General features: G+C 52.2%; 8 protein-coding genes across 8 annotated transcripts; 3 read left to right on the top strand and 5 right to left on the bottom strand.

Annotated features, from left to right (window-relative positions):
* Positions 1–527: 527 nt before the first annotated feature.
* On the bottom strand, positions 528–2,032 carry VTN77DRAFT_3359 (uncharacterized protein; the record flags this gene model as incomplete). Its single annotated transcript, XM_069419298.1, has 5 exons — positions 528–973; positions 1,032–1,359; positions 1,407–1,535; positions 1,588–1,669; positions 1,737–2,032. The coding sequence occupies 5 exons, from the start codon at positions 2,030–2,032 to the stop codon at positions 528–530; spliced, it is 1,281 nt and encodes a 426-aa protein (XP_069278628.1).
* Positions 2,033–4,577: 2,545 nt separating this feature from the next.
* On the bottom strand, positions 4,578–4,878 carry VTN77DRAFT_3358 (uncharacterized protein; the record flags this gene model as incomplete). Its single annotated transcript, XM_069419297.1, has 2 exons — positions 4,578–4,683; positions 4,769–4,878. The coding sequence occupies 2 exons, from the start codon at positions 4,876–4,878 to the stop codon at positions 4,578–4,580; spliced, it is 216 nt and encodes a 71-aa protein (XP_069278627.1).
* Positions 4,879–4,928: 50 nt separating this feature from the next.
* VTN77DRAFT_3357 (uncharacterized protein) lies at positions 4,929–5,735 on the bottom strand (the record flags this gene model as incomplete). Its single annotated transcript, XM_069419296.1, has 1 exon — positions 4,929–5,735. The coding sequence occupies one exon, from the start codon at positions 5,733–5,735 to the stop codon at positions 4,929–4,931; it is 807 nt and encodes a 268-aa protein (XP_069278626.1).
* Positions 5,736–6,433: 698 nt separating this feature from the next.
* VTN77DRAFT_3356 (uncharacterized protein) lies at positions 6,434–9,543 on the bottom strand (the record flags this gene model as incomplete). Its single annotated transcript, XM_069419295.1, has 3 exons — positions 6,434–7,429; positions 7,492–9,170; positions 9,231–9,543. 3 exons carry the CDS (start codon positions 9,541–9,543, stop codon positions 6,434–6,436), a joined length of 2,988 nt encoding a protein of 995 aa, XP_069278625.1.
* A 1,149-nt stretch (positions 9,544–10,692) lies between these two features.
* VTN77DRAFT_3355 (uncharacterized protein) lies at positions 10,693–11,838 on the top strand (the record flags this gene model as incomplete). Its single annotated transcript, XM_069419294.1, has 1 exon — positions 10,693–11,838. One exon carries the CDS (start codon positions 10,693–10,695, stop codon positions 11,836–11,838), a length of 1,146 nt encoding a protein of 381 aa, XP_069278624.1.
* Positions 11,839–12,855: 1,017 nt separating this feature from the next.
* On the top strand, positions 12,856–14,634 carry VTN77DRAFT_3354 (uncharacterized protein; the record flags this gene model as incomplete). Its single annotated transcript, XM_069419293.1, has 3 exons — positions 12,856–12,955; positions 13,028–13,079; positions 13,218–14,634. 3 exons carry the CDS (start codon positions 12,856–12,858, stop codon positions 14,632–14,634), a joined length of 1,569 nt encoding a protein of 522 aa, XP_069278623.1.
* A 939-nt stretch (positions 14,635–15,573) lies between these two features.
* VTN77DRAFT_3353 (uncharacterized protein) lies at positions 15,574–20,274 on the bottom strand (the record flags this gene model as incomplete). Its single annotated transcript, XM_069419292.1, has 3 exons — positions 15,574–15,735; positions 15,803–15,991; positions 16,045–20,274. The coding sequence occupies 3 exons, from the start codon at positions 20,272–20,274 to the stop codon at positions 15,574–15,576; spliced, it is 4,581 nt and encodes a 1,526-aa protein (XP_069278622.1).
* Positions 20,275–20,876: 602 nt separating this feature from the next.
* On the top strand, positions 20,877–21,485 carry VTN77DRAFT_3352 (uncharacterized protein; the record flags this gene model as incomplete). The annotated part of the gene is made up of 2 exons (XM_069419291.1): positions 20,877–20,893; positions 20,969–21,485. 2 exons carry the CDS (start codon positions 20,877–20,879, stop codon positions 21,483–21,485), a joined length of 534 nt encoding a protein of 177 aa, XP_069278621.1.
* Positions 21,486–22,521: the final 1,036 nt, after the last annotated feature.

Raw genomic sequence — 22,521 nt, 5'->3', positions numbered from 1 at the left:
TTTTTTTTTTTTTTTTTTTTTTTTTTTTTTTTTTTTTTTTTTTTTTTTTTTTTTTTCTTTTTTTTTTCTTTTTTTTTCTTTTTTTTTTTCTTGCTTCGCTCATATGTGTTTGTTTAAAATTATTAAAGACTTTTTTTTGAACTACTTAGGTAACTATCGCAATACAATGCAATTGCAATAATGGCAATGCCAATGCAATGTCAATGTCAAAACTATGCAAATGCAAGATACCACCCTTCCCATATCCTACCCTCACATCCTTCCAGGAACAAGAACAAAAACGCCAGGACAAGGATAGAATAATAGCAAAGATTTTTTTTTTGAAAACGCTAACGCTAACGCCAACGCCAACGCCAACGCCAACGAAGGGGTATCACTCGAACATAGCGGCATAGCTCGCTCGTAGCATATCATATCAAATCGAAAAATCGAATTGGATGAAATCGAATGGGATAAGATTGTGCCGTGGCAAGGCAACCAACCAACCACACTTGAGGTGAGGTGAGGTGACGCGAGGCGAGACGAGTTCAATCCTCATCAACAACATACTCCTCCACCTCCTCTCTAAAGTACTCCGCAACGACCTTCTTCTCCGCCTCGGCGCGTTCCGGGTCGAGCATGAAGCGGACGGTGCCGTCGCGGCCGCGCTCGTTGAGGCTGGGTTTTTCGCCGTTTGCAGAGATGGGCGTGAGGGGGTTGGCGGGACGGGTGGTGTCGCCATCTTTCTCCTTGTCCTTGTCCTTCCCTTTGGGAGGAAGGTTTTTGTGGCTGTGCTGGTGCTGTTTGGACCCGTTGGAGATCTCTGTGGAGGTGTCTTTGTCCTTCCAGAATGTGAAGCGAGGGAGCTTCTTCGAGTCTGCTTCCTGGTTGAGAGGGATGCGGATGGTGAGGAAGGCCTCTAGAGGGAATTCCGGTCCGAGGGCTGTGTTGGCGCGGTGATTGGTGTAGAGGTCGAGTAGGTCGAGCAAGGTTTCTGCCATAGTTAGTTAGCGCCTGTTTATATATGATACTTGAGAAAGATGTCTTCTTACCCATGACTTCTGCACGGCCTATCTTCCAGTTGTCGTAGTCCTTGCCAGACTCGACATCCTCCAGACGGGCATCAACCAGACGAGAAGCCAGCTCAAGACACGCAAACGCCATAGTGGCTGTCGTCTGCTTGAGCGGCGCAAAAGTCCGATACAGATCGAGAGAGATGCAGTACGCCACGAGGCCGACTTCATCTTCCTTCTGCACGCCGTAGCGCTTGCACAGTTTGACGAGCAGCTTCTGGGGATGACGGTTGCGGAAGTCAAAGCCAGATGATTCCAGCATCAACCGTTCCAGGATGATGATGCCCCTGGAATGACCGTCGAAAAGCTAGAGGAGTCAGACTTGCCAATACAAGACGATAAAAATCAACTCACTGAATCGTCAGGAGACAGATGCTCCGCTGGAGGCAGCTTGAGATTGTACGCCGCACACACAATCTCACGCGACTTTTTCAGCGTGTCCTCGATCTTGCACGCCGTAAACAGAGCCGCGGCGGCAGCATCCTGTCGAAGTCAGTCAGTCATATCCGGTAAAAACAACGACAGAAAAACCAACCATGTAGTTGTACTGGTTGTCCGCATGGACCAGTCTAAACTTGTGGAAATAGACACATGCAGTGTTGTAAGTACGGACGGGTCTAATATTTATTAGTTGATAATATCGACATAAGAGACACAATTTTAAATGAAAAAAAAAGTCCTTACAGATGAAGCGCCCTGCGCACGTTATCGATCCAGGTTACACCCTGAATACGAATGCTGTCCTCTCGCTGAGGATCAACACCCGTCGCAGCCAGGCATTCCTGAATCGTCTGCTCAAAGACATACGGTTTAGCAACCTGGATGAAAGAAGGATGCGGTTGCGATGGTTTGGTCGGAGGAGGCGGAGGAGGCGGCGGCGGCCCCGGAGGACCCTGAGGAGGCTTCGAAGTCGAACTCGACTTCGAATTCGAATTCGCCTCCTCCGGACGCGGCGCGGGGTCGTTCCTCGCGGGCGCCATCTTGGTCTTGCGCAGTTTCAGGGAATTGTCGACCATGTTGCGCTTGAGATGTCTCTGGCGGACGGGATACCAATCTGGGTGAGCCATGGTCACGGGATCAACCTTTCTCCGTGGGCGGTAAGTTGTGTTGAACTGGACCGTGCACTCAGTATGAGAAGGAAGACAAGATCGGTAGTGAAAAAAACAGAGGCTCACGTTTCTGCATGAAATCCACTTAGCGAGCTAGATTTTAAAATGGGAGGTCTCCTGTTTGTGGGTTCTCGACGTGAATCAGTAAATCCTTCATGAGGACCTGGTATATGGAATACTTAATCCTCATCTTGCATAGAACACAAGGTAATTTTGCAAGCACTCTGCTTGTCTCTTGTATACAGAGTACACTGCGACTAGATAATTATAATGAGACGAAACTACCTACTGAATTGGGTCTCTTCTTAGTTAGAGCTTGATCCCCTGATAATAATCATAATATTTTATATTAGCTCTAGTAGGCTAGTTGCCCTATTTTAACTTTACTATTAAAAGGAAGTTAAAGTCAATAACATATAGGATAGTAGTAAGATACCAGAATTCTCTTCTTCTAGTTCATATGATATTATCAATATATTATCTCAATAAACTACAGATGTGGTAGATTAATATTTCCTTGCAATGAAGGCTCAATGGCAGGCCTGAAAGGTCATAGTACAAGCTGTTATCTTTTTCTCCGATCCAAGCACTCCAACCAGATCAGCCCTATGGTTGATTTCCCCGCATGACCCAACGTCAGTCATCCAGTCAAGCTAAAACGACCGAATCGAATCGTCGGGCAGAGATCTCCAGATCTCCAGATCTACCGTATTTAAATCCAGTCCAGTAGACATACATCTCCACATGATACGAAAAAATACAAAAAATGTAAACAAATTTCTCCAAGTCTAAAATTCAATTGACATCCTTTTCACATTTCTTGCCAGCCAACGTCCATCCTTCGGCCACGGGCCCAGCCAAGAGGCTAGGCTAGTCGAGCAGCATGGGGCGGAACAGCCGGTGAAGCTGTTTGCGGGGTGCTTTTGTCCGTATGTCATTCGTCTCACGGTCACCTAGGCATCGCATCACTCTCTCTTCTTCCACACGACCTGTTTCTCAATTCGTTTCATCTCGTCGATCCTGATTGATTGTGCCTACATTTATGGTTGAAGATCTAGCGTACTCGTGTGTTGACACAGCCAAGCAATGAGTTGCAATTGATCGTTGCGCTGCGTTCGTTGCGTTGTTCTGTGTTACGTTGCCTTTTCTTTTTTTCCTTCATTTCCTTCCCTTTTATTTCCTTTTCCTTTTCTTTTTCTCTTTCTTTCCCTTTCCACTTCTTCTATCTGCGAGCCTGCTGTTTTATTATGGGTGTTCGTCTCTGCTTGAAGATCTTGTTCTATATCTGGGTGGTTCTTCCCTGCACGAGAACGATCCTGTGTTGTTTTCTATAGAAGCATTTCTGGCCGGATTTGATGCAATTGTCACCAGTATACAATCAGTATTCAACAGTGTCCATTCGATGCTGATTGTCGAAATGAAACAGCTTCGGTACGCCCCCTGCTATTGCTAATTGCCTTCCCATGGCAGACACTCACAGAGGAAAGCTCTGGGACAGTTGGAGAGAAATGGTACTGACACGTCTCAGTCCAACGGTCTGGCTCGCCCTTGAAAAGAAGCAGATCCCCTACCTATTAATACATCGAAGTGAATCCCTACCACAAACCCGCCTCTTTTCTGGCGCTCAATCCGCGCAGGCTCGTGCCGACTCTCTCCGTGCCTGATACCACGGACCCGTCTTGCTCCAAACAACTGTACGAGTCTTCTGTCATCCTCGAGTATCTCGAAGAAGCATTCCTCACCACCGACCAGACCGACAACCCTTACGATCGGGCCGTGCCCCGCGCCCGCATCAGGATCCACTACATGACCTTCTGCGTGATCCCGGCGTTCTACCGGTTTGTTTCTGCAGTATCAGCCTCCGGAGGGAGTATCAGCTGATGCGGCTGCTGCAGACCTGGCCAAGGTCCAGCGAGTTCCTGGACCACCTGAAAGAATGGACCAGGGCGATGGACCTGGAGGGGCCGTACTTCCTCAGGAAGGATATTTCCCTGCCCGATCTGGCGATGGCGCCGTGGGCGATCCGCCTGTGGATCTGCAACGAGCTCAAGAGCGGAGGACCTGGCGTGCCGGCTGAAGGACACACAGGCGAGGACGAGTTGATGTGAAGGAGACGGAAGACGTGGCTGACGGCGATCAAGTCACGGAGGAGCATCGGAGAGACGACGAGCGAGAGGCAGTATTATCTGCCGATCTACAGCGCTATGCTAAGGACGTTGCTGAAAGTGAGTTAATAGCCAAGGCTATCCGAGGGGAAGAGGTGTGCCGTGACTGACGGCATGAGATGCATGATGCATTTCCGGGAAATGTCTACACGTACAGTACTGTACAGTACATACACACATACACATGTATATATTTGTATATGGATACATAATACATACTGGGATATCAATTTGTTAAAACTGGTGCTTCTTCACCCCTTGCTCCCTCCATACTTCCTAATCAGCTTCTGCATGATAGACACCGCACCGGAGCGATATCCTCCGCCGAAGATGGCATGGTGATTGAGATGATGGTACCTAGCAGTAGTCAGCCAGAACACTTCTATTTACAACTGATCCGGTGCAAAAAACTGAAAGTAAACGAATAAATGCGGGGACTTACAGCTCATACAACCTTACCCGATCCTCATACTCCTCCACCGGCTCCGTCTTGGGGACAATGCGATGATACTCGTCGAAAAAGGCCCGCCCGAACCCGCCGAACATGTGCATGATGCCTAGCTCGTACTCGCTGTGCGCGTAGCATGCGGAGGGGTCGTAGACTACTGCTCCTGTCCCCGTCTCGTCTTCTTTCCGCTCGCTTCCCACGATACGCCCGGTACTGGCATTCCCGCTCCACAGGTCCCCATGTACGACGACAGGCGTGATCCTTCGCCTTTGCCCTCCCGGTCATAGCCTAGATGATCATCACCAAGTAGCGCGGGGACGACCTCTCTCGCCGTCTTCTCGACCAGTTCGCGCAGTGCGGCATCCTTGCCATTGCGTCTCTCCGACTCCCCCAGGACAGCGAGCAGGCGCTCGTTAGCGAAAAAGTCTGCCCACGACGCGCAGAAGCGGTTTGGCTGACGCGTGTCACCGCAATAAGTTGGGACGGGGAAGCCGAAAAGTCTCCTTCCTGTGACTGGGTCCGGAGGCGCGGGCGTGCTGTGTAGTTTGGCTAGGCGGTGGGCTAGTGATGATGGCCCTGATGATGAAGCTGACGATCTTCCGCTGCTGAGGTCTAGATACTCCGTAACGAGGAAGAAGGTCTTCCCTTTACTGCCGCCACCCTCGTCTAAAGGCCCCCAGGCCAGCGCCCGCGGACAAAACCCCGGAACGACAGACGCAATCGCGTTCAGGGACTCGTACTCGCCTCTGAACATCTCCTCTGCGGCTTTGCCGGAGCTAGACGTCTTGACGAAATATTGCCGTTCTTCCTCTCTGCCATCGTTATCAGATGAGGGGACAGAAGCGCGAATGCGTCCCGTGGTCGTGAATCCGGAGCCTAAGGCGGAGGTCGACAGGCTGGATTTGCTTGGGTCCAGGGGGAGGGAGAGCGCGCGGAGGATGGCGGGGGGGACGGGGGGCATGTTTTCCCTTTCCCTTTCTATAAATTATAATCCAATTCTCGTCAACTAGACGATGACTTTGACGCAAAAAAAAAAAGGCGGGCACTCAGAAATGACAGCGCGAGCTGCCAAGTGAGGTGAGATGAGACAGACAGACTGGTAATATGTATTATATCGGATATATTCTTTAAGGAGATCAATCCAATTGCGCTGAAATTTGACCTGTTTTCTCCAGCAAGAAATCAACGTCTAGATCGTAATCGTTGTCAGAATGAAGAAGAGGGAGGAGATTGATGATTAATTAATTGATTGATTAATTATTGCAGAGATTGACTGACCATTGACGGTTTACTTGATTGATGATGTTTTGGTCGTGGGTCCTGCATGACGTTTGCGGGGCAGATGCAAAGAATGTCCCACCCTCTCTCTCGGCGATAAGATAAGGAGGGCGATCTCTTGCAGGGAATAGTGACAGTGGTACTGCACTGCACTATGTACATACAGTACACCAACTGATTCAATTCCTACGCATTCGACAAGGGAAATAAACGCGCATAAATATAAGCATAAGTATAGCTTAGATTTATTTCAAGCGCAGCTAAAATACACCCACACTCGTGGCATGCCAAAACTTCAACGTCAACGCCACTGTTGTACCGGTACCGAACTTCATGTACACATAACCAGTCATGTATCAGCTTAACAAGAGGAGAAAAATTTTATACAGCAAGCGCAGTGCGCATGAAATGGAGAGCGGTCTTGGTGCGCTCCCTCACGTCCAGATCGGGATCGTCTTCGACGCTGGCGAGTCGGTCCATCACGCCTAGAGATTTCAGTTTGAGGGCGCGCTCGTGACACGCTTGGTGGTCGCTCTGGTTGTCTTGACAGGTCAGGTTGATCACGGTCCACACGCAGTTCACCCGCACGTAGTGGTGGGAGTGGTTGAAATGGTGCACCATATTCTTCAACAGGTCGCGATGCGACACCAGCAGCTCGCGATGGCGCGGGAGTCCCGCTGCAAGATGGATGACCACATACGTCACTGAGATCAGGATCTCTGTCGGCACAGGGGCGCTCGGTTTGTGGGAGGAAGAATCCCTCCTGCTTGGCACCTGGCCCGTCCGCGGTCGGAGATGGTCCGCTAGAATGTCCAAAAACTCTTGATGACCACCCATTTCTCTGAACACGTAATCGATCATCTCGGCCGCGCCAGGATCGCAGATGATGTTGCGGATGAGATCAAACGCCTGCTCCTGCACGCCGATCTCATCTTGCCGTGCCTGCTTGATCTGATCGAGATCACCACTCAACGCGAGTTTGCGCCGCCGTGCCGGGTCGGAAAGATACGAGTCTACACCGGACTTGGATGTTGGCGCCATATCCATCATGTTGAGGTCGTTCTCTCGATCTCTGACGTCTTCCATTGGATTCAACAGATCGACTTGTTCCCCGGCCGAGTTCGATGTCCCCATGCCCAGCGGGGATCCATTCTCAGAATCCGTCGTCCCGCGCTTGCTCGGCGCATTCGTAGGGTCCTGCAAAAGGATCTGCTTCAACCAGCCTGGTCCCAGAGTCGCAATGATCTTGGTCTTGAGATCATTGGCGGAATTGTACGCGATATGCTTGAGAGCCCAAAGAGATTCCAGCCGAAGCTTGAGATTAGTCGAGTGCGCATGGTCGCAGAGAATGGGCAGAATGTCGGCGGAAATGATAGCCTGTGCAGCAGTAAGCAATTATCAAAATGAAATCAAAAAAAAAAAGGAATGATACTGCGTACCTCTTTCATCGGACTGAAATCCAACGCCAGATTACTTATCACCGCCGTCGCCGCGATCTGCACTTCGATATCCGGGTGCTTTATCAACCCAAAAAGAGGAGTTGCCACCCCAGCATCAATGAGGCTGGTCCTGAGGATGCTCACAGACCGAGTGAGCGATCTGGCAGCTCCACAGGCCGCCAGTATTGTCGGCGTGGGGTTGCCATCCGCCGCCGTGTTCTTGGCCGTCGTGGTGTCCTCAGGCGGCGGGCTGGGACGCGGCTTCAGCGAGTCGATAATATAGGGCACCACCCCGTTGTCGCAGATGGATTTCCGGTACTCATCCTTGGACGGCGACAGCGCGGCAAGCGCCTTCAAGATGCCTTCGCGATACCGCATGATGTGGCAGACGATTGGGAGGTAACCCGGCGGTCCCAGCCGAAGCTCCGGTGAAGCCTCCGCTTGCGAAGTCGTCTGCCTGCTCTCAGCATGCCACATGGATTTCGCGTTCTCCTGAAGCGGATTATAGGTCTCTTTGAGCAGTTGAGATAATTTCTTGATCGCCCCTCCTTCGACCGCCGCTTTCTGGAGCTCGTCCATATCCATGACCAGAGTAGCGAGGATGGACGGAGCCTCCTCTTTTAGACGAAGTATCGTCGGTATCAAACCATCACACTCGGGATCCGACTCGTCCTTCATGTCGTAATCTTTGTCAAACATCCGAAGGAGAACCGGGATCAATAGGTAACTCAACATGGAGATCCGATGCTCCTTGGCCAGGCCGAGGCGGAATAAGACCGTCACGAGACGGGCGGCCATTAATCGAGCCATGCCCGACTCCGCTCGGACCACATGTAAGAGCCACGGTATGATAGCGTTTTCCTCCTCGTCTGAAGCGGTCGATTCGAGATACGAGGTGTTCCGCAGCTGGCCGCGTTTGCCATAGGCGCCGTGAGGAACCAGGGGTGGGAAATTGCTCGAGGCTTTGGTCTGGACGGGGGGAACGGCCGGTAGGATGGAATCGATCGGGTTCGCGGAGATTGGACGAGGCACTGCAAATCCGGACAGATAGGTCGACCCCCAAGGCGCTTTCTTGATGTCTGCGGGCGAGAATTCCGGTAGCTGTTTGGGAAACACGGTGACGATCCCGGGTGACGACAGGAAATATTCCGCCCGCGTTTTGGAATGCTCAATGATCACGGCCACCGCACGGAGGATCGGTGCAAGTCTGGCACCGGGCGGTGCGGGTGGAGGAATCGCAGGCAGAACTCCAGGCTCGTTCAGATGGTTCTCTGCGCCGGGCAGCACGAATCCTCGGGCCACCACGAACGAGGCGACTTTGACCGCGAGGGCATCCAGCACACCGGCTTCTGCCAGGGCCGCTTTGTGTGTTTCCTCCGTGCAGAGCTTCGCAATGAGACCGGCGGCAAGAGTGATACACGACTGGGTTGTTTGAGAAGACGACGTTTGGCTGATGATGTGGGCGAAGCATCCGATATGCTCTTTCGCGAAGACGATCTCGGCGAGTTGGTTATCCTGCGGCCAATCTCGACTCTGGAGCGGAAAGCGATCCGCGATGGTGTTGAGCGTCTTGAGGATGGGGAGAGCCAGCCATTGTGGGCAGCCCGGAGACGACAGGATCGAGAGCATGGGAGGTAGAATGTCGCCTGCCAGGATGGGGGAGATGAATGCCGGGCCGCCTGCACCTTGTCAGCACGTTCCATCCGGGTTCTCTTCTCCGGGATATTATTTGTGAATACCTTGAGCTAAGCTGCCCACGATAATGATGGCCTGCAGACATGCCTCCTCTTCCTCTGTCCGGGGCCTTGTAGTGTCGCTGTGCTTTCTCGTCCCATTGAGCTCTCCCGACGTCGCGGCCTTCTTCCCGGTCGCTCTTCGTAACGCCAGCACCTTGGAGAGCAAAGGGATGATGCCCCACGAAATCCAGGCCTCCTTCCGCTGGTCATGGCCGATCAGCTCATGCTTCAGGGCTCGCAGAGCGACCACCTGCTCGGTGAGGGATTCGGGATTCTGCAGCTGGGCCAGCAGGGGAGACGTCTCCGCTCGCGTCATGGTGAGAAAGAGGCCCTGCGCCTCCAAGCAGGCTGCCCAAGAAATCGTCAACTATCACTCAGTGTGCGTGTTGGGGTGGTCGTGTGATCTCGACGTGGTCGAGCGCTGGACGTAGGGCACGAATGCGGAGGTGCGGACAGGACTCCCTAGGTACGGTACGATGCGTCAAGGCGGCGAACGGCAGATGGTAAGCAGGAATGACGTCGACTTGGAGGTAACAGATCGCGAATGTGGAATAATCTATTTCAGAACATATTATAATGTAATATCACAAGAGGATCTGGAATAATGTTCTATCAGGATTCAGAGCTTGGGCCGGGTTGACGCTATCGCTGCCGCCGGTGCTACAATGTTTGCCGACACCTGACACTGAACACCGCTGGCTGCCAACTGGACGTTATTCAGTTAGGTAGGCGGTACTGTAAGTTACCATTCCAGTCTGGGGAACTGTCCAGACTGCTCAGTGTCTGGTAATCTTCACGTGACCATAGTCACGTGTCATGACTCCGAGTCTGCAAGTCACATGACAATGGTGTCATCAGTTGTGACTTGCATGTGACAATTTAAGTCACGTGGTAGCGGGGTGATGACATAATCGGGTCTGCGCACAATCAGACAGCATGATCCCTCACATGGTGACTAGTCAGTTATCATTAGAGACGTGACATTTCAGTCCTGTAGATGCCATCAAGGCTGTCAGCTAGATAAGATCCAGGTTGGGCGCTTAACTAAGTACTGTAACTTGCCAGCTCCGAGTAGGCTTGCGGCCCTGTGATAAGCCGATGGAAAATTGAGCCATTTTCCGATCCCACGTCCAGCCGCTAGTAAATCTTTTCGCGCCCAACCAGACTTGCTGTCAGGCTGAGGCGCGACCCAGACTCCAACGGCTGCGGTGCGGCCCTTGGGTCCTTTTCCCGCGTTGTGCCTGCAAACTCTTCTCCTCCATCGACTCCGTGAGGAAGCCATCCCACCTGCATTTTCCTCCCTGCTATCTTCTTTGTGCTCTCTTCTTCGCCTCCAGCGTGTTGTCCGCGGGAGCATCTTGAAGATGCGCCAGTCGATGTCCGTTCCTGGCCTGTGCGCGTGTCGTCTCCCTCGAGGACCTGTCTGCCGAGCACGTGGCCCAACTGCAGCGGCTCACTCGCGGCCATGATTGTGTCGTCGCCGTCGTCCGCCGGGGCATGCTCTCCCAGTCGCTTCTCCGGCCGCTCCCATCATGAGTCCTCTGCCCATCACCTCCCCTCCTCCGCCACGCCTCCCCCGCCCATCCCCGGAGGTGCTGGTGCTGCTGCTGCTGCCCACATCCACCGTACCCCGTCCCGGTCGCGACTCGCCCAGGGCGTCGAGGAGATCCGGACGGCCTTGAAGAGACATACCGTCAACGCTGCCTCCCAGTTCTCTCCCCAAAAGCCCGAAGCTGAGCCAGCTGAGCCCTCAGGGGATCATCCGCGTGGCTCCATGTCCGCTGGGCCCGGGTCCCTTGGGGGCGGAAATCGTCTGACGGAGATCAACACCACCACCACTTCCACCAACGCCAACGCCAACGATTCCTCCAAGGGTGCTGGCAAGGAGGCCGCGCCGCCAACATCGTCCGGGGACAGTGGTGCCAAACGCCAGTTGTCTGAGGTCCAGAATGTGCCTCCGCCAGACCCGACGCTGGCCACCATTGAACGTGCACGGTCCAAACGGGCACGACCACCCCAGCCTGCCGTGAAGCTGCTGCCTCGACGCTACGAGCTGGCCGATCCCAATGACCTTGTCGTTCTGATCTCAAGCATGTTGATGGAGCTCATCCAGTACAACGACAAGATCCCCCTGAATGAGGGCCGGCTGACTCGGTTCCATTCGCGGACGCCGCCGCGCATCTCGGTCCGTGACTACCTCCAGCGACTGACCACCCACGCGACCTTGTCGCCTCCGATCCTGCTGAGCATGGTATACTACATTGACCGACTGTGCGCGCTGTACCCAGCCTTTACCGTGTCCAGTCTCACCGTCCATCGATTTCTCATCGCGAGTGCTACGGTCGCCAGCAAAGGTCTGAGTGACAGCTTTTGGACCAACAAGACCTACGCTCGAGTGGGCGGGATCAGTGTTGCCGAACTGGCTCTGTTGGAGCTGGAGTTTCTGTGGCGAGTCGAGTGGAGGATCGTGCCGCAGCCAGAGGTGTTGGTCGACTACTATCTGAGTCTGGTGGAGCGGTGTGAAGGATATCAGCTTGAGCCGGAAGACACTGCAGCCCCGAACGGTGACGCCAGTGGTCCTGCGAATGCAGCTCCTGCGAGAACAGCTTAGGAGCCAAGATTGAGGAAGTGGAAAAGAGATTCTACAGACGGTGCTGGCATCGCTAGACGATGGCATTATTGGACTTCTCTATTCTCACTTCGCATGAGACTTAAGATTTATTATGTCACAACAAGACGACGTGATCTCACTCTTGCAGGGACTGAGCGGACTATTCCTTTTACATGTCGTACGGAGTACCTTCTTCTTCTGCTTCGTTTTCTTTTTCTTTCCCCGAACTATCGGCGATTCTAGGAGTGGGCTGGTGTTGGTGTTGGTGATGCAAAAATAAAAAGAAAGAGGGGTGGGCGGGCGCCTGCTTAATTGATTTGATTGATGCATTGATGTGACGCATCGATGTGATTAATGTAATTAACTGATATAATTATGTTCATATTTTTTTTCTCTTTCCAGATTCTTATGCCATGGTCTTAGTTCGCATAATGGAATTAATTCCGTTTGTACAGTACATTACATACCTAAAGTATACGTCAGCAGTAGTATCAATCGAGAAACAACGAAATAAGACCTCACCTTCCTGATGCCTGATGGGTCATCTGCATCTGCATGTCCGTCCGTCCGTCCTTGCGGGGAATGGATCTGCAAGTGCCAAGGAGTGAAGTCAAACTGTCAAGCATGCTGCATGATCAGATGATGATCATCCTGTCCTTGGGTGGGGATACTTCATCAGTTCGTAGGGCTTAGGGCTCAGGGCTTAGGGTTTCGCGGGGAAGCGCGGCAGAAAAATGCTATCTCATCTGGCATGCCGCATCCATACATACAATAATGAATGTGTTATCTGGTTTCAATCTTCAGGAGCTTGCAAATTTAACAATAATGGCCTGTTTGATTTAACGATTGGAAGCAGAGCTATATATATTTACTCTGGAAACTCCTCTATTGAGACAGAATGGGAGGATGATATCGAATAGAGGACATTAATGTTCTTATCTTTCCCGAACGCATGCCCCCGCGACCGCGTCCAATATTTGCTTCGATTGCTTTCTTCATTGACGGCACGGCACCATCATGATGGCGGGCTCCTTTTCTTTGGGAGATGTACAGCCCCTACAGGGAAGGATTGTCCCTGTGCGAACGGTTCAGGAGACGCGGCCAGCTGAGGAATTTGGTATGTTTCTTTCAGTCGAGACTATATATTATATATACGTGTGTTGAAATGCTGACGGTTATTTATTTCCAGCCGATGCATACGTCGCGGAGGTCAATCAGAAATCTGCGTCTCAGGTGATCAAGTACGTTCACGCTCAATCGATCGATCGAATCGAAAGCTAGCTAGCTTATCGAGTTGTCGGGTTTTTGCCTTTGCGCGAAGTAATCCGGATATAGTACAGACATTTGAAATCATCGTGCTAACTAACTGCGTACTGCAGAGCCCTTGATGCTGCGTTTCCCAGAGATCCCTCCCTCCCTCTCAACCATCTCCGTCGCTTCGCGAAAGCGGATATCCTTCCTGACCACCTCAAATCTGCAGCTGCAGCAGCACGAGAACAACGGTCCCAAGTCCAGCAGCAGACACTATTCGTCCTTATCTCACCTCCACTGCCTGACATCTCTGAAGTCCGACGCGTCCTTGCTCCGTTTGCGCCTGCGCCTGCGATCCCGCCTGTCGTGAAGAAAAACCATGGCGACGATGACGATCATGATAATCCCGAAAAAGATTCCCCTACACTATCCACCGCAGAAGCGATGAACATCCCCATCCTCACAACCAAAGTTCCCCTCCAACCACCCTTAAGCTCCGACCAGGCCGCGCGCTGGTCCCAAACCATGTGGCCGGTAACATACAACCCGGCCGCCCCACGAGGCATGATCGCGCCGCCGCCGCAGATCCTGCATCAGACGCAGGAATCGATCGGCTCCCGACGAGCGGGGTTCTATCTGAGTCTGGCGTACAAAGTTGCCGATGAGGCGAAACGGTCTGGTCGGGGCAGGGGGGTGGGCGCTGTGGTTGTTGATCCGAGGATTGAAATAGCAGACGACGATGACGACGACTGGGAGCGTGCCGTCGTGGCTGTCGCTGGCGATGCGCGGTACTGCGCCAAGGGAATTCCCCCGGAGGCACTGCAGCAGACGACTAGTATATCAGCACTAGCGAGCAGAAGCTACAATCCCGACCTCGAAGGCGGACCAGCCCTGCATGCTCTTATGCGCGCCGTCGCCATGATCGCCAGTCGCCGCCGAGCAGACGATTACGAGGACACACCAGCCTCACTATCTGGCAGCGGGCCTATCCACGACCCGGCATTGACGCCGCTGGAGGCGTATTTCCTGTACCCGGACGAACACGAACGAGAAGAACAACCTACCGGCAGCGAAGCTGCAGCTGAAGGGAAAGGGGGTAGTAGCAGTCGCATCCTCCCCCGTTCCCAAGGCGGCTACCTCTGCACAGACCTAGACATCTACCTCACGCACGAGCCGTGTCTGTCGTGCTCGATGGGGATGCTCCTCTCGCGCTTTCGGGCTGTCGTGTTTCCGCGTCGTGGGCGCTTGGTTACTGGGGGGTTTGCTTCGGAGGGTGTAGCCAACACCACCACCACCACCACCACCACCACCACCACCACCACTACAACCACTGCCAGTACTGTCACCAGCAGCAGTACTACTACTGTGGAAGAGAGAGTAAAAGACAGGGAAAGGAACTACTACGGCCTCCACTGGCGCAAGGAGCTGAACTGGCGAGCTCTGTGTTTCGAGTTCGTCGAAGAAGACGATGATGATGAAAGCGAAGAAGAAACGAAACAGGTGGAATATGAGTATGAAAGAGGCGATGCTGCCTTCCATGCGTGATACAATAGAATTATACGATTATGATATCGGTATCTACATAGATCGACTACTGCTAGATATCTGTGTAGTTTTATTTATTTATGTAATATAATATAATACCATAGATAAATAGATGGGTATGTCATCTCATTCATTCATGGTCATGATCATTGGATTGGATTGGATCGACCGGCAGACAGACAGACAGACGATAGAAACAACGCGCATAATAATGAAAATGCGTGGATGCATTCCATCCCATCCAGTCCAGTCCGTCCATTCCAGATCCAGAGCGCTAACTAGCTAGCTACCTAACTAGGTAGATAGATAGATAGATAGATAGGTACCTAGGTATGTACTGTACATACAAACATAACCTACCTGCCCACCGACTCAACAAAAGTTCAGAGCATAAAATACAGCCAACAGACTAATCGCCCCTCAACCCGTTGATGAATCAATGATGTCAATCAATTGAATTGAACTTGGGTTCTTCCTCACTCATCATTCCTCTCTTTCAAGGAGAGACGAGTATGAATGTGCCGACCAATCAATCGATGATGAACATTCAAAGAGGTCATGTCATGGGTCATGGTTCGATCGGCAGGTGGCACGCATAATTCCAAACTCTGCCGGGTAGGTTCAAGTTCAAAGAAAGAAGATAGGAAAGAAAAAGAAAAAGAAAACGACCCTCGCCTAACCCCTCACATCCCATTGGGAGAATCATGTAAGTGATGTTACAACAAAACCTCATGGCCCACCCAAAGAGAAGAAAAAAAAACATAGGTCATAAAGCATGCGCATGCCAATCATAAATCCTAAGACATATCATTACCACCAAAGCCCATTTTGGAAGTTCTAGAAAAGAGCAAGTCTTCCTATCTGTCCCGTATCGATGTCATAACACGTCAAGGAATACAAGGTCGAAAGGAATTGACCAATTGGTAACGTTTAACCTGCTCAGTGCGGCCCACGCAGCTCCCGAGCCCGACGAGAAAGCGGCGGGATCTTGCGCAGAATTGGATCATGCGGGTTGTTTTCAGCAATGCTCATGTAAAGGCTTTCGAGACGTTGGGTAAGAATATCCATGATTCTTGGTGCCACCTCACGGATGTCCGGGTCCTGCAGCAGCAGTCGTTAGCTAGAAGACATCTTGCAACGTGCGACGCAGCGAGCAACAGTCACTTACCCTTAGGTCGACGGTCTGGAGGACCACCTCAAGCCACGTAAGACGTTCTGCCACGTTTGTCTGCAGCGAAGTTGTGACAGCAACGCCAACCGACAACGCAACGATCGGCGACAGACCGGTCAAGTAGGCCGGATTCAAGCGAACGAAGAGGTTGTCGAACAGATCAGCCTGTTGCGACGATTGCAACCACTTAAACAACAATTAGTCGTGGACAAGAAATTCTCCAAGTCAACTCAACCAACCTTGACAGATGCCTCCTCATACCGGCCGTCATTCATAAACTGGGCGATTTCGGCCAACTCGGACTCCTCCGGGGTTCTCGGAGTGAAAGTTTGCGTAGAAACTCCCGCATGAGGAGCCTGCTGAGACAACCGTCGAGTCTCGGCTTCATTCTGCTGCTGAGACAGCTGAGACAGTAGCTGACGATTCAGTCTCAAGATTTCGTTCTGGAATCCCGTCTGCGTGGCTGCCATCGAAGCGACTTTATCAGACAAGCCCTTGACGAGACTTGTCAGCTGGTCGATCTTGACCGCGTCGCTGTGACGCTGGGCCTCGTATTGCTTCAGCTGCGCCTGCAGCTGGCGCTCCAGATCCAAACCAAGCTTCTCCGTCCCACGAAGGACCGCGTTTTTGATCGCAGGAGTGATCAAAGAGTGCATGGATTTGGAAAACTCTGCTTCCACGTACGACGCAAGCTTCCGACCGACGATGTCCGAAATCGTGTTCATGACTTCCGGCTGCTGAATTGCACGGGAAACAGAGTCTGGCAAAGCCTGACGCAATTCACGAGGAATGGCATGGCTGAGTTGTTTCGCCACCACTTCGTTCAGCTGCTTGTTCACGGCCGAGGAAGTCGTATTGACAATGGCCGGAACCACATCAGCTTCGATACTCTGCGATATGATGCGAGCGAGGTTCTTCTCAACATTGTCAGACAGCGTGCTCGAAACCAAGCGCAATACCTGGTCCTGTTTGGCAGCCGACGCTGCATCCCAAGCGCGACGCTCTTCGTCGAACCGTTTGTGAAGGCTGTCGAGCTCGCGACCGAGGTTCCTCACCACTTCGCCCGAGACACCCTTCTCGATTTGCTTGACCAGGTCGCCAGTGATACCAAGGTTAATCGCCTCGTTGGAAACGCCTGGTGGAACGTTCATCGCTGCAGCGGTAGGCGCCTGAGTTCCAGTTGCCAGCTCAGGTAAGATGGTCTCTTCGTCTTTGATTGCCTGTGCTGCCTGCGATGGAGAGGCAGTACGAAGTTCAGCGGCAGTTCCCGAGGCGGTCTGGGTGGTAGTAGTAGTGACTTTGCCGTTGACATCCTTCACTTTCGAGCTTTCCTTCTTTTTCTTCTTCCCCGCTTTGTCAGCACCAGTGGCGGCCACTTCGGCCTGCTCTTCACCGGCCTTTTTCGGTGGAACCTTCGTTGGAGACTCATTGCGTGAGGGACCGACACCAGCAAGTGAATCGACTCCAAGCTCGGTCGCTTTCTTGGACACATCTTTAGCAACGCCCTTCTGCGGAGTCACGATGGCATCGCCGTTGACCGACGGCTCATCGGCGACGTAACTGGGGAACGTTTGAAGGTCAGTGACCTCAATATAACCTTCCTCCAGTGCATTCACCGGCTTAATGATCTTATTGTCGGCAGTCCAGCCAAGATCCTCCTTTTTGATGTTGAGGCAAGTCACACCACGCGAGTGCATAACATAGAGCTCGAATAGCCCGATTTCTTCCTCCAAGCCGCGCTGCGCACCCACAGACTTGCTGATGGGAAGAATGTCTAAGCTTCTCAGCTGGCCTTTAGAGGCAAAGGAGATCTCTCGAATGCCGCTCAGACACGCGGTGGATTCTGGCTTCGGGAGGTGCCCGTCCTTGTCGTGAGCGCGCTTAATGAAGGACGCCTGGGACATGGGCTGCAAGTTATATCTGGGAGCAGACAGGTGGACAAAGTAGATCGAATTCCTCGTAGGATGTCCAACCACGATGATGCCCGATCCTGGATGATACGCGACGCTGCAGATGGCATCCGATTCATTCTCATGGGGGAAGTTCAGCTCTTGCACCGCCTTGCCCAGTCCAATGTCCCACAACTGTAGAGTATGGTTCTGCTTCAGACCGACCAGAACATAGCGAAGTGCAATCGACTTGACATACGGTCGCAACTTGTCAATAAAAAGAACCGACGTCGGCCATGACTTCTCACTAGGAGACCCGGTCACGAAGGTGTTCAAAGGCACCCGGACTTCGGACGGTGTGCCACCAGTCTCGATGGTAGGTGTCATCTCCCGTATATCCCAGAACCTGAGTCTGCCGGTCTTGTCAAGAGAAGCCACCACAGTGTCATCCTCGCTGAACGTAAAATCTTTGCCGGCTTTGCCTGTGGAGATCTTCAGCGCACGCTCCTTGAAGAACTTTTCAGTATCGACCGTCCGCTGAGATCCCGAGACGCCGTAGGTCGGACTCGCCGCAAAGTGCGGTGGCACGATGTAGATGTTCTTGCCGCGACCGATACCAAAGAACTCAGGATGACGAGAGCTTCGCTTGGCGCGCGTTTTCAGCTGGCCACCCGATGTGTTCTCGTCAGATGCCGGATACGGAGGGAAGATGAGAGACTCGCTCTCCACCGCGTCAATTTCAAACAGGTCCTGATCGCCTCGGACGATTGGAGCCCAGTACACGGTGCCACTGACGCCAATGGCCAGAACAGCCTGTTCCTTCGAAGCAGTCGCAGAAGTGTTGGCAGTAGTACACAGGGATACATTGAATATGCGGTCGCGAGTGGAACGGAAGACCTGCTTATCGCGCCCATCATCTTGACGGATGACTCTCAGACCTCCATTCTTGGCCAGAGCATAGACGATGTATTCCGAGGTAGCCGATGTCAGGCAGCGGTCGAGCTGATCGAACTCTTTCTTCAGCCGGGCCACATCCATGATGCCATCATCGCGAAGTGACGGCAGCTTGTCAGAATAAGGCTTGACGGTGATGGAGATAAACGGCTTCAGAGGGAAGTTGAGAACACGCACAACGCGTTCGTCTTCCTTCTCTGCGCTATCTTCAACGCTCTCCCAGCTGTCAGCAAGGCCTGCGTCTGCAGCTTCTTCAGCAGCCTCCTTGGCAGGCTCTGTGAACGGCTCCGGGACGATTTCATCCGGAACAGCCTCATTCTCCTTCTCCTTCTTGTCGAGCTCCCTTTTCACTTCAGCTGCCGTATCTTGAGCCTGATCCGCTAGTTTCTCCTGATCCACTTTCGGTCGGGCTACCTCTTCCTCGTTAGCTCTATTCAGAGCGTTCTCCACTTCTCGATCGAGCTGCCCAGCGATCTCGCCAAGAGCCTCCGAAACAGTCTCCTTCCTTCGCTCTGGCTGAGCCGGTCGTTTCACATTCTCGTCAGACGGAGGGGCAGGCGTCGCTTGCCTAGATACCTCCGATGTGGATACTGCTTCGGTCTTGGACTGAGGATTAGAGACGTGAGTGGTTTCCTTGGCTTTGACCGTCTCTACGGCGGGGCTGCCGCTGCGTGAGCGAGATTTGGGCTGCGGGGTCCTTTTACGTGGAGAAGCAGCTGCTAGTTGCTCAAAAGGATTGACGTAGGTGAATATAGTACCCTTGGGAGGCGACGGTTGGGGAGCTTCGAACTGAAGGGACTCTCGGTTCTCGCTGGAGCCAAAAACGTGCATCCGCGACTCCTTACCCTCCACTTCCTCAGACTCTGCGGCTTTGGCTGCAGCCTTTTCGACATCCGCAGGTTGTTGCTCGACGGGAGATTTGACAGGTGGGGGCGTAGATACGGGCTGCTGAGCCTCTGCCTGTGGCTGGGCAGGCTTGGGACGATTCAGCAGACGGAGGAGCATCTCCTGGGTGTCTGCTGCAGTCGCAGATCCCTCACCGATATTGTCGCGCGAAGCATGGACCGCAGTTGACGAAGGAACAGTTGTAGGACCGGGCGTAGAGCTCGGCGTTCCTCCTGCCGCCGGTTTTGGCATGAACGAGGCCATCAAGTCAGAGGCTGAGATAGTCCTCGAGTGCCTCTTCCGGCTCTCCTCGTCCCCAGTTTCCTGGGCCTGACGAGACTTGGACAGAGTATACCCCATCGCTGGAGCTGGCGGTTGCGGCGCTTGGGCGGCGGTTGACGTTGGAGTGGTTTGTTTGAATTTCAACAGGTTCAGAAGGTTGATGGTCTGATCTGCGTTCGGTTGGCGCTGGTCACCCCGGGGAGTTGGCACATTGGGGCTCAAGACGTCTGCGCTGTGATGCGGAGGGGTATTGCTTGGACCAGGGCTGTAGAGGGGTGAAGACACAGAGGGATTCTGGTAACCATGCTGCAGAGGCTGCGGCTGTGAACCGTTCTGGCCCTCATAGGGCATGGGCGGGCGCAAGCGCTGGGGGAATTGCGACGGCTGTGCATCCTGTGAAGGAGAGGGACGCGGCTTGATGCTCGCAAACAGAGCCTGGAGGTCGTTTGGGGTGGACATTTCTGTCGCTCGCCACAGTTGGGGCGCCCGTTAGCGATATCCAAGCTTCAGGTCCAATCCACAACAGCTCTCTTTCGAGAGCGAGCTTCCAAGAAGCTGTCTGCAGAAAGGAATCCGACTGTTGCGAAACAACAAGACAGAAAAAAGTGAAAGAGTGATGGACAAGCTGGTAAGCTTTTGCACGTAATGTGCTTGGACTAAAGGAGAGAAGGGAGAAAGAGGTGTGAGCGTGAGAGAGAGGAGAGAAATTGCAGCGCGTGAGGCGTTGTTGCAGTGGAAGTGACGGAAGAAAGTGTGGCTGGTTACACGGCTGTGGCTGCGGCTAATCTTAGCATTGAACCGCCTCATCCATATTAAGGCAATATTAATTCAACATTAGTTCTCTGGCCCCAGATATACAAATCTAGACAAAAGCCCTCTGGCCAGTTGATAGAAAACTATACTATCCTGGCTTTCTTCCAGCTCAGCACTTTTGGGCAGATCACTGGCGCCTTCGATCTCGATCTGTGGCGCCCGCACGTCATTGCACCGCACTGGCTGACCCGGCGTCAGCAAGCGATTCAGCAGTTCCAGACAGCAAGATCATTAACTAACTACTCGCCATGTTCTGTCTTCGGAGGTAAGGAATTTCTCTTCAGCTGGAGTCATTGCGAATTGTATGTCAACTTGATCAGCTGACTTGAACTTCATCCAGCTGGCTTCCTCTCCTCTTCATCCCGACCAACGCCTCCCCTCTCTTCATCCTGTCCTTCGTGACGTTGACATACATCCTCCATCGGCCGTGCATCTACTGCTCTGCATTGCTGCTGATCCTGTTCATCTCGTCGTGTCACTGGTCGGATCGATGTTTCTTTGATTTCCGCGGCGACTGGTTCTCGCCCCGTTTCACCTCGTCCCCGTTCACGTACACGGTGCCGGTCAATTCCTCTTCGCTGGTGGGAGCCGATCAGGCCGACCTGATGAAGAGTGCGAACGAGTCGCTGGCAAGATATCTTCTGGAGACGGTCAACACCACCACGACGGCCCTCGCCGGAGCGGCGGTCGAGGAGGCCAAGCGGAGACTCTTGAACAGCACCAGCAATGGCACGCTACTAACAACGACGGAATTCAGACAAGAGGAATGGACGGGGATCGGACTCGAATGGCTACGAAGCCTGCTGGGACGACGGGAATGGACACTACCGTGCATAGACGTCAAGGTGCGGTTGTAAAGGGAAGGATGATGACTTTCATATCTTATTGAAAAGAGGAGGAGGAATCAAAACAGAGTTATTTCTGTTCGTGCATGATCTATTTTATTTTTGTAATTCCATTGCAGCTGCACACTCGTGATTTCACCGTTTATCCGTTGGAATCATTACTGCCGGAAGTTTGGATGCGGTGCAGATGCAGATGCAATACAGAGAGAGTTGGCTGGTTGGTCGGTTCGTTCGATTGAATCTATAGTATAATCTGTCTGTCTTTGTTTCTTCCCTTCTCTTCCGACCATTAATTAATTAATTAATTAATCATCAGGTCTTTTTCTTCTTCTTGTTGTTATCTATCTATCTATCTATCTATCTATCTATCTATCTACCTGTATGTCTGTCAATCTTCACTTCATTGTTCATTCTTCATTTCATTTTATTTCGTTTCGTTCACATACTTGGATGGACGGGGGTTGTGTATATAGTATGTCCTTGGGTACCTATGGGAACTCGGATAAGATAGAGATTGAGATCAACTAACTGTAGGTAAGCGAACAAATCAAATTAAGTTAATGTACATAAAAGCTGCCAGCTGCTGCTAACAGATAAGTCATCTACGGTACTGTACGTACGCAGGTAAATCAAGGTATCAGATGAAAGGGTAAAAAATAACTTGATTAAATACAACTGTAAGATACTCGAGACATTATAATGCACATGCATGCAAAAACAAAGGGTTAAAGGAGAGCATACATGAAGGAAATCCGTCATCCATCAACGTTTGCAGATCGTTAAAGAAAGGATCATATCAACAAACGTAAGTCGAGTCGTCTTGTGGCCGCGCTTCTCGTATCGTCACATCTCATTGCGGTTTTTTTTCGTGCAGCCATCATGACAACCGCCACCAATCCATCCGAAAGCATATGTACGGAGGTATCATGGAAACAAACAAAGCCATCTCGCCAATAAATCACAGCAAATCTCCAGAGAGAACACACCGTCGAAATCGAATCGAAAACGCCAAATATGAATCCAAAATAGTAAAAAGCAGATGCCGATG

This window comes from Rasamsonia byssochlamydoides (assembly GCF_041956645.1).
Source record: "Rasamsonia byssochlamydoides strain NRRL 3658 unplaced genomic scaffold VTN77scaffold_23, whole genome shotgun sequence".
NCBI lineage: Eukaryota > Fungi > Ascomycota > Eurotiomycetes > Eurotiales > Trichocomaceae > Rasamsonia > Rasamsonia byssochlamydoides.
This window is presented reverse-complemented; position numbering and strand designations above follow the sequence as displayed.